General features: G+C 30.5%; 1 protein-coding gene across 2 annotated transcripts; it reads left to right on the top strand.

Annotated features, from left to right (window-relative positions):
* The first annotated feature begins 527 nt into the window (after positions 1–527).
* Positions 528–7,871, top strand: LOC106683933 (transcriptional repressor CTCF). Of its 2 annotated transcripts, XM_014425699.3 has the most exons (5): positions 530–736; positions 2,664–2,726; positions 4,154–4,225; positions 6,006–6,068; positions 6,987–7,871. In XM_014425699.3, the coding sequence occupies exons 1-5, from the start codon at positions 724–726 to the stop codon at positions 7,826–7,828; spliced, it is 1,053 nt and encodes a 350-aa protein (XP_014281185.1). In that variant the 5' UTR covers positions 530–723; the 3' UTR covers positions 7,829–7,871. The 2 variants fall into 2 exon arrangements, with proteins under 2 accessions (XP_066908131.1, XP_014281185.1); XM_067052030.1 differs by lacking the exon at positions 2,664–2,726 and having other exon boundaries at positions 528–736.
* The last annotated feature ends 3,409 nt before the right edge of the window (positions 7,872–11,280 follow it).

Here is an 11,280-nt window from a genome sequence, read left to right as displayed (position 1 = left end):
ATTGAATTGTATTAAATGATTTTTTATTCTTATCATGAAGAATGGAATTCTATTTTCCAATTTTTAAAACTACCTCAATTTTAAGTTATAGAAAAATATGCAAGGCGCTTTGTAGATAAGAATATTTCAAAATATTCTTTCAAGCAAAATTCCCTTCTTACTTCCCCAAATATTTCTCACAGCATGTTCTTCTGCTTAGTTTTTTTTAATTATGTATTTACATACTAAGGTAACATTAAAGAAAAGACTAGCAATAAGTCAATGTAGAAAAAGTGATTTTGTGGAGAAACCCTGAAACGTACAATTTTGTGCAATATCAATGAAATATTTAAAAAAGAATTGAAACTTTTTTAAGGAAAGCTTTGTCAGAAAAAGCTTTTTACGCCAAAAAATTGTTTTTCTTTTAAATTTTTAAATAAGAACCTTTCTAGAAAAAGACTTTCAGGTATTTTATTTTATGTTATAAAATCGATATCATCTGAGAGTAATATCCATACGGTTCTCGTAGTTATGCAATACATCGATATTCAATAATATCGATATACCGTCCTTACTTTGACAACCTTCCTGACTATCAAACTTGATGTCAAGTGCTTCTGTCAACACCAGTTTTATAATAGGTTGCCTTTTATTAAATAATGTTCAGTGTTGTTAATAGTGAAATCGATAGCCAGTTTCTCTGTGCTAATATTCTCATGATATTAAATTTTATTTCAAGCCTGAATGGAAGTGCCAGGTAAGAAAATTACATTATTTTAAGCTTGAGAATCAGGTTTTATTTTTGTTCTGATAAAGTTATTTTCCTTGGAAAACACTGGTCTTGAGAATCACCAACTAGAAAATCTTAATAAACAATGTCTGATTTTGAATTTTTTTAAAAATAATTTTCCTATAACTTAGAGGGAGTATAGTTATCAAACAAGGAGAGTGCAAGGTCTTAGGACTACAGCTTTAGTTCAAATTTTGTTGGATGTTAGATTTAGTTTCCCTGTTGATGAAGATATATTGTTATAGGGGCCACAACTTAATAATTATTTAGATGTTTGCAATTGAAGATGCAACTCACTTGTTAAATTCAGTTCTGCTGCAAATATTTATTACAAAACAATAAAGGTTTTTATGATAATGACAAATGAAACTTTTGTAAGGTTTCTAGTTATTATAGATATTTCATTTCCAATTTATTTAAACTCTTTTATGTATCTTTATATATAAAAATAGACATAAAATAAAGAAAAAGTTATTCATCCTCTATGGACTCGAACCCAGCTCCAAACGACTAGAAACACCGATCGATCGGTGCTACACTAAACCCATCACGTGTAATCATTTGCTACAGAACTGAATTTAATGAGTGAATCGCATCTTCAATTCCAAATATCTAGAACATTATTGAGTAGTGGCCCCTATAACCATATTTCTTCATCAATATGGAAACTAATTCTACCATCCTATTAAATTTGAACTAAATCCGTGACCCTAAGACCTTGCACTCTCCTTATCAGATGAGTTAGCATACCAAGCCGAAGTCAGCAGTTGTGATCTAATTAAGGCAGTAATAATAATAACAGAACTAGGATTTGAATTTCTTGCCATTGGAATTTGTTTTGTGCACTAGTATCCTTCTTCTGTCTGTGAGTTATATTTATGCTACATGGATGCCTCATGAAATGTCCAATTTTATTAATCTTCACACTTGGTCAAATGATATTCCAGGCTGCAAGGAATGTCAACTAAATTTTGGAATAGGGAGCTCTAATGAATGAATCATTCATCAGTGATTTTCAAAATTTTCTTCAAGATATCAAATCTACCCCATAGATGGCCTCTAATATCAATAGAGGATGATAACCTTAAAGAAGCTGTGACTGAGTACTCTCATAAACCAGTCAGTGAACTTGCATGAGATCTCGGTACAAGTTAAATGATTATTTCCAGACACATAAAATCAATCGATTTGAAATGTCAAGAGATTTGTTTTCTCTTAAATTAAAGGAATTGGGCTAAGCAGTTCTGCCATATCCCCTATTTTTTCCTGATCTATCCCCTGCTGTCTACCATTTTTTCGGAGCTTGGAGAACTTTATTTAGAAAAATAGTTTACAAATGATTCAGACATGAAAAATATGTTTAAATCTAGAATATAAAAGTTGTTTAGTTATTGAAAAAAACGTGTTGAAAATTATAGAAAATATATAAGTTAAATATATTTGATTTATTTTGCCATTTTTTAATTTAATTCTTGTTCCTTAAAATATATACTTCATGCGTTACAACCTATGATGGATCTATGATTCTTAAGAAGAGGTTGTCAATAGAATCTCAAATCTAAGATAAACTTATATTGGTAAATAAATTTAAGACTTGTATAGCAGATTCTTTTTAATTAATTATAGTTTAGGGTTCGTGAAGATATTCCTTTTTTGTACCTTTTGTAGCTACTTAATGATCTTACCACATGGATCAAAATGGTTGAAGGTGAGCAAATTAACTAAAATTTAGGATTTAACAATTCTTATTCCACTGATTATTTTTAATGATCATAATTTCATTCATCTTTATGAGTTTTATAATAATATTTAATGGTTATAATTATCATTTCTATAATCTGGACTAATTATATTCTATTTTTATTGTGTATTACATGATAGATTATAATTTCAGATGCTGCTGTACAAATAGCTAGTTCCCTTAAAGAACAAGTCAAAGACGAACCTGCTGATGAAGGTTGGATAAAACTATTATAGCTTTCCTAACCTAGCATTGTATCATAAATTGTAAACAAAATATGAGTGAATCGGTTTCAATGGAAGTTTTTTAAGTCATATTTTAAGAAATCAAAGGTTTTGTGCATAACAACATTAAAAAATATTGGTATTAAATATTGGTTTATTTTATATAATCCATATTAAATACTATATTAAATATTTGGCTTATTTTATTTTTTGTGGTTTGTTGACTTACTTGAACTGGAAAAGTTCTCCAGCCCACTTAATTCTGTATTTTCCAATAAAATATTTCTATAGAAAATCTCACAGTTTTTGATCATTTGTCTGGAAACATCTTTTTCAAATCGAACAAACCCAAAGGAAAATCAGTTATATACAATAAAAAAAAACAAAGGATTAACAGTCCTCATAAACTCTACCACAAACTAAAAGTAAAACAAAACAAAAATAAAATCATCACTTTACACATTAAAAAAATAAATGTAACAACGTTTTCAGTACATCTCCATGATAAAATGTTAATTAAACAAAAATTAAATCGCTTCATAAGCAAACATAACACAACAGATAAGTTGAGATGAGGGCGGTTCGGATTACTCTTGCACAGGTGTTTCGGTTAGTGGGACTTTAATTTGTTCAATATGAACTGTCCTGTGCTTTTTGGGTTCTCTAATACTATTTATAGTTACAAAGTTGTGTTCTCTTATTATTATTATCATAATAAGTGGACACAATTAATAATAATAAGCGGCCCTCGTATCGCTGTATCTCCTTACCCCTGTTTAACTCCAACTTTCCTTATACAATTGTCCCAATTTTTATTGGTCCTTTCCTGTTCGTGAGGCTTAAATTCTTCTGTGCTACTCCTGAATTTTTCCCCTGACTTTTCCCATAGCTTTTTCTGAGTGACATGATTGTTACGTATCTAGTCACCATGCCCTTATAATCCTGCCAGATTCCACAAGGCCTATATATATATATATAAGGCGCTTTGTATATATATAGGCCCTTATAATCCTGCCGGATTCCACAAATATATATGTTCCAGATGATGGTCAAAAACCGTACAGAAGTGATTGAATTTTTTGGCAATTTACTCCTTCAGAGTTTGTTAGATTGGAAAAATTACTAACTTCCTTAATACTATATAAATAAGAAAAGTAAACTGACCTTCATGGTTTGTTGATCATTGTGGTTTAGTTATTCCAGTAATTTTTTTTTCCTTTCTGGTTTGTAATTAACTAAGTATAATAAGAATTATTTATTATTTTAGTTTTAAAAATATTAATTTTTAGGCTTTTCATATTTTCCCATATGTTGATCTCTCATTGTTCCTGGGAATCTGACTTTAAACTAATAAACACATTAAAGGAATTTTATCTTGAATTTTAAACGTTTCCCAAAATGGAATTGATTTCTGTGTAGATGGGAATACTGCAGCATCTGCTCATGAAGATGAACAAGAAGGGGAGGAAGAGAAAGAAGTGGATATAAATGGTTAGCTTATATTTATATTTATTTATAAATAATATTATTTATTTAAATAACAATAATTATTTATGAGGTTATATTTATTTATCTTATAAAATATGTGTATCATCTTAATAATACATCAATTTGAAAAGATATGTCATGAAATTGACTTTCTCTTAATAGTGAAGTACATAAGACCTAAAAACGTAAATGATCTCACATGGCCACCAGTCGCTATTATTGATTTGGGAAACTAATCTATAGTCGACGGCCTGCACTAACATAGAGGACTGTCAAGATTCACTTGAGCAGGACTACAATAAAATAAATATTAACTGACCCAGGTTGTAATTGGACCCACTTCTCTCTTAATCCGGCATTTTGGAACCATAACTCCGATGATTTCAGGCAATACTTAATTCTTAACAGTAACTTTTTGTTATGACGAAATGATTCTGAGCCTATCCCATTAACTTCCCTTCTATATTCAGGGATAGGACTTACATTAGTTCTAACTATTCCACTTCCACTCGTACTGTAATAGTTCAATAAATGTTATTTACTTATATTTTATTTATTAACTTCTGTCTTACATAAAATTAAAAAAAAAATTGAGAGTGGCTCACAAATGAGATGGTTTAGTTTTGAGCTATACAGTGCATTTATTTTAGGAAAGAGTAGGATAGTGCCGTGCACTTGCGCAAAATTATTATCAATATTTTTTTAACTTTTTTAACTCAAATTAACCAGGGAATCTATTGATTTTTTTTTTCAGTAACCTAATCCCCTACTTGTTTTTGGTTTAATATTTGGAATATTACATTTCTATAGGTATTTTAAAAAAATATTACAAACATGGTATTGCTCCCTAGGGTTCGGGTAATACTGAGCAATATAAGGAATATTTTGCAAATTATAAAATGGCAACAACTGGGTTTTGTTGGGTGACATTCAAAGTCTATTTTCAATAGATATAGTCATAAATAGAATTTTTCAGCAATATCGCATTCACTGCATCTTGAATGCATCCATCTACTGCAATATACGCATGGAAACTATAGCTCTTTTTTTTCTGGCTCTCCTTTTCAACAAATGTTCAAATGTCTGCTTTTGTATGTCTGATGAAAATCTTTTGGTAATTCTCATCATCTCCTGTTCTATATTTCTTCTTGACCGCATGACTCTAGATTTTCAATTCTAACATAAGAGATTTATTATTTCTGTACCTCAGTATAATGCATCGTTGATTTTTTAAAAATGTAACCATGGCAACCTTTTTAAATGGTGAGAAGAAAAGACTCACTGTCTGTTAACTATTATTATCAAATTTCTGCACTTTACTATATTTTATGTTTTGTTTTCACCTTCATCTACATATTTACTTTACCTGCTGCAAAATTGTATTTAATTACAGTAATATTAAAATTTCTATTGTTTTTTCTTATTCATCCCATGGGAGCAGTGTGATATGGGGAAATGTGGTTAGTGCAAGGGTGTCCTTTGTCCAAAAGATAATCAGTATGTAGCTTCAACAAACATATTTCTCTTATTTCTATAATCCTAATTTGTCGATTTTAAAACAATATTAGGTGAAATCGATTAAAAATATAAATCGAACTCCCTCGTGCTTTAGTAGCTCACCATCTGCCTGGATCTGATTGAAATTCCTTCTGATATGTGATTGCACTACGAAGTGCTTATTACTCCATCTGGAAGATAGGAATAGCTATGCACGATATTACTCTGCTTTCCCTTTTACATATGTGCATGTTTTATCATGAGTTACAAAATATTTCTTTTATAGCTGTTACAGGTCATGTGAAACAGGAGTGTATCGTACTGGAAGAGCCTACTCAAATAGACAAAGGTAATGTTTATTATAGTAATATTTCAGTATAGTTTGTTATATATTTTAATAATTTTTTGTCTTAAAGGTATAGTAAGTCGTTAATGCAATGGTTTTCTAACCATAATAGTACAAGGGCCAGCTGGAAAAAAAGTCAGTTATTTCACTTCAATTTTTTATTACTATAATGAAATCAAATATTACGGTATGATTAAATATCATAATAAATCAAATACTTCAGTATAATAAAATATAATGATTGGTCAAAGTTGACGAAACTGCCAAGTATAGTTTAAGGGAGTACAAAATGGTGGCGGTTTCAAAATTTATTTATATTTGCATAGATAACATGAAATTCGTACTGGCAGTAATATGGCAAATAAAAAAAAATTGAGAAAACTTGAAGTTAGTGTAATATCGAATACTATGAGTTATCCAGTATTACTCGCAAGGGCTGCTACACTATTCTCCCCTTCGAGACATGAAATTTACTTAATGATAGGAACTGCCCAAGTCTGCACTTCGCATTACATATGCAGGCTTGTCATGGGCAGACAACTTCGGAGCAGTAGATGCAGGTTCAGAGGAAGGCTGGTTGTCGTTTTTAAAAAGAAGGTTCCCTTCAGAGTTCTCTTTAACTATGAATGCGGGTTTAAGTTGGTCTCTTGATACAGTGACTCATTTATTTTTCACCCAGATATTAAAGGTTTTGAAAGATCGTTTCATCACTTTATAAGGACCTGTGTAATGTCATTGTAATGTATTTGTAATTGTGTGGGTAAGTACAAAGTTTGTAGCTGAGTACTGTTTGCCAGAATGTATTTCTGGGTCTGAACCAGAAAAAGATATCACTTAAGTGCTGCAAGTATAGGTGGGTTGGTAATGTTACCCTCTAAGGATGATTTATTTATTTTAATTTAATTATTACCACTTTTTTAGGAATAGTTGTCTCATGTTACCACTGTGGAAGATCCTTCAGTTCCATTGAAATCCTGAGGAAACATATCGAAAAGCATTTACAGCAGTTGAGTGAAGTAAAAAAAGCTATATTAGACAAAGACAAATTAGACAAACCTTACAAATGTTTCAAATGTAATTACAGAACTGCAAACTCCTGCAACTTGAAACAACACACATTACATAAACATACTGAAGTCAAACCGTTGCATTGTACATTCTGCGACTATTCAGCTATTTATTCTAGCTCAATGAAAAAACATGTTTGGTCCCAACATACAGGAGAAAAACCTTATCATTGTGATCTCTGTGATTATAAAGCCATTCTCAAGAGTAATCTACAGAGACATATATTGTGTAAGCACACGAATAACAGGCCTTACCATTGCACCTTTTGTAATTATAAATCTGCCCAGGCTGCTGCCTTGAAAGCCCATGTTTTAGCTCGCCACACAAACGCTAAACCTTACCACTGTACTTTGTGCGACTTTAAAACTGCTCAGCAATGTAGCTTGAAACTTCACACTCGGGCTAAACATTCAGATGATAAACCTTACCAATGCACCTTTTGCCATTATAAATCTGCATTTGATTTTAAAGTCGCACATCATATAAGAAAGATTCATGCTGATAGAAAATTCTTTAAGTGTACATTATGTGATTATAGAACAGTCTATCCGCAGTACTTTGAAAGGCATATGGCGACAAGGCACTCAGGTAAAAAACATGAGTGCAACTTCTGTGATTATAAGTCGGTACAACGAAGCAATGTAAAACGACATATAATGTCTAAACACAGTGATATGACTTCAGTGTATACCTAAATAAAAATTAAACCTAAATAAAAATAAAAATTCTCTATTTTTACTTTCATATTTCCTGATGCTAATTCAAAATCTGTATCGCTGTTTTGTTTTAATAGTGCCATGTCTGTCAAACAAACAAGTTTATTTTATTTTGAATTAAATTTATTTCCAAGGGTTACTTTCATGTTGTAGCTATTACATATTTATTTCACCCTCTTTTGCATTTAGTCAAATCAGGTTTTTGTGGGGTTTAGAAGTAAAGAGATGCGTTTACTATTCTGCATATGCCAATAAACATCTAGAAAAACAATAAAATTCCATTTTAGAAGTTCAGTCAAGAAAGAAACTCAGACCGAATCGAGAGATTATTTGGTGTTCTTGACAGCTTACAAGTGTGTACAAAATTTGAGCAAAAGCAACACTGACTGGCAAAATATGGTGCTGACGGCAAAAAAAAAAAAAAAATCAATAATTTTTATTTCACAACAAAAACCTAAGGAACAGCTTTCCTTTCTATCACTGTTAGTAGATGTTGATTCAGTCTTGGGTTTTTGTTGTGAAATGAAAAAAATATCAATATTGGTTATAAAACATATCAAAAATCATTGTTAGTTGATTACTTATTTCCATGTGTGGGTTCAACTCCTTTGTAATTTAAATGTTTATTCATAGCCAAAATATTATTGTAATTATCATACTAAATTAAATCATTAGTTTAATAAGAAAACATCAGTAAAATACCTTAGTACATTGTAAATCGAAAACATATTGGCGGTAGGCAATGAAAACCTTATACTCTCTCCATTTTGGTAAATTTTACTGGATGCAAAATAAGCAACAATTGTACAGAGCAACATATTTGCTACCGTCACTATATATTTTATCAACATTTGAAAATTCCATATACATCCTCAACAAAGTATATGTGGAAGAAACCTCTAAAAATTTCCTTATTATGGCAATAAAAGCTGTTATAAAATAAATAAAGTCTTGAACATTATGAGTCGTTCAAAAAATTAAATATTTTTATATATGTATACATACATTTGATTGATCTTCTAATGACTATGAAAAAAGGAAAATTAATATAGAGAAAAAAAAGAGCTTATATTTATTTACAGTTAGTTAAAATATTCCAGTAATCATGTACAATGCTTGATATTACTTGTTTAAATAAATCTATGATTTACTACAAACTTTGGTTAAAATATTCATTTTTCTTTCTATAAATTTTTGAGGTTAAAAAACTTCCTAAGATGTAATCCAAGAAAAATTCCGAGAACTGCTACAAACTCTACCAGAACATACCACTATATATACAGATGGCTGCTATATATACAGATGGCTGGAAGTCAGATAAAACAACAGGATCTGCCTTTGTGACACCACACACAACCCATAAAAGAAAACTGCATCATCTCTCTAATATATATATACCGCAGAACTAAGTGCCATAGCATCCGCCCTTTACTTTTGTATGACAAATATACCAAATGGCAATATAGTAATAATATCGGACTCCATTAGCGCTATTCAAGGACTAGATATAATGTATTCAGTTCACCCACTTGTTCAACGAATTCATGAATACTTAATAATGCTAAACCAAATAGATAAATCAGTCTACTTCATCTGGGCTCCCGGGCATGTTGGTATTACGGGAAATGAGATGGCCGACAAAGCTGCTAGAGAAGCGCTAGTCCTCCCAGGTAGACCCGCAGCAATCTTAACTGCAAAGAAACTTGCTCACCCTTTAAAGGAATCTATTAATAAAAGATGGCAGGCAATGTGGGATGAAAGTCCACCCAGTAAGTTGAAACCTATAAAGAAAGATGTGAAGTCCTGGATTACATAAACCCGAAGTAGACGCCGCGATAGTGATCACCCGACTCAGAATAGGACATATCCTGTAATTATAAAAATCATTAAATTCATCCATCAGAATAACTTAATAACCAGTCTTTAATTATTATAATTATCTATTTAGCTTGCCTTATTTTTAAAATTAGAAGTCAGTTATCTGCTTTTCACCATCCTTTCCAATTTCGTAACGATTATTAAACAAATTATAATTGCCACAAATTTAATTATAATTGGTGCGGATCAGTACACCATTCCAAAGCTATGACTAAAACAACTAGGCCTTACCAAAGCCAACAACCAACGGGCGTTGATGACCAGGCTGTTAAACGCCCTTTCAAAACTAACAAACAAGCAAACAAACTTCCAAAGATGAATATAATTTATTTTATATTTTTCTTCATTGTTGTAAAACGTTTCGGGATAATTGTCCCATATTCATGCACCTTTATAATCTTAATAATAATTTATTTTTATCAACAATTTTCATCGATGTCATATTTGTGTATTTGTAATTCTTGTAATTATATTTACCCCATACTTGTCATATTTTCAATTTTACTATTGAACTATGTCATCCATATATCATGGTTGAAAATCATTTCACACTGCATTGTTTAATTCATTTTCCTTCACTATTGGTGCATTCATCTTATGAAATGAATGAAAATTGTTGATAAAAATAAATTATTTTTAGGATTGTAAAGGTACATGGATATGAGACAATTGTCCCGAAAAGTTGTACAACAATGAAGAAAAATATAAAATAGATTATATTCATCTTTGGAAGTTTCTTAACCTCACAAATTTATAGAAATTAATATAATCAAAATTCAAACTAAAAAAGAAAATCCAGAATATTCATTTCGATTTTCTCATAAAATATTTACTCTAATTCATTAAATAAATCAAATTGTATCCTTGTTTAGCCTCAACACTTTTTATTATATCAATAGTCCAACATTTTGGCCGATTCGGCCATCTTCAAGGACAATCTTCAAATGTAAATTCTTTCCTGACATCAAAATTTAAAAATGTTTTGCAGGCTTTTCTGACCAGGTCATTAATTATAAGTCAAAAAACACCCTATTTTTTTAAAAACTTAATTTTCAATTAATCCACACTATCAATATCATATAAACGACCAATCCACAATATCACTAAACATAGTGGTAGTGTGGATTAATTGAAAATTAAAAGTTTTAAAAATTAATGAAGTATTAAAAAAAATAGGGTGTTTTTGACTTATAATTAATGACCTGGGCAGAAAAGCCGGCAAAATATTTTTAAATTTTGGATTATCTCTATAGGAAGTTTGGTGAGTCAATTCTTAAAAAATTTTCCTTTTGAGGTTAATGAGTTCCAATTAAGGTCCAACTGGTTAAGGACTTCCAATTTAATGAAATTTCTTTATTAAAATTATCACTACATGGTACAATATTTCGGGACCACTGTCCCATATTCATGCACCTCATAATTTCTTCTAAGAAATCATGTCACAATTTGTGCATCTTCACTACTCCACAGCCATTACTCTATATTTCTTTCTTAAATTACACTATTTTTAAATTTTGATGTGAGGTGAGAATTTATATTTGAAGATGGCCGAA

The sequence above is a fragment of the Halyomorpha halys genome, unplaced genomic scaffold, assembly GCF_000696795.3.
Source record: "Halyomorpha halys isolate HHAL.00 unplaced genomic scaffold, Hhal_1.1 Scaffold530.1, whole genome shotgun sequence".
Taxonomy (NCBI): domain Eukaryota; kingdom Metazoa; phylum Arthropoda; class Insecta; order Hemiptera; family Pentatomidae; genus Halyomorpha; species Halyomorpha halys.
This window is presented reverse-complemented; position numbering and strand designations above follow the sequence as displayed.

What these genes read in the sequence shown, in the direction of transcription:
- LOC106683933 (XM_014425699.3), top strand. An exon ending in GAAAGAAGTGGATATAAATG is followed by an intron (nt 4,226 to 6,005) that starts GTTAGCTTATAT and finishes TTTCTTTTATAG; the next exon opens with CTGTTACAGGTCATGTGAAA. An exon ending in GCCTACTCAAATAGACAAAG is followed by an intron (nt 6,069 to 6,986) that starts GTAATGTTTATT and finishes CCACTTTTTTAG; the next exon opens with GAATAGTTGTCTCATGTTAC.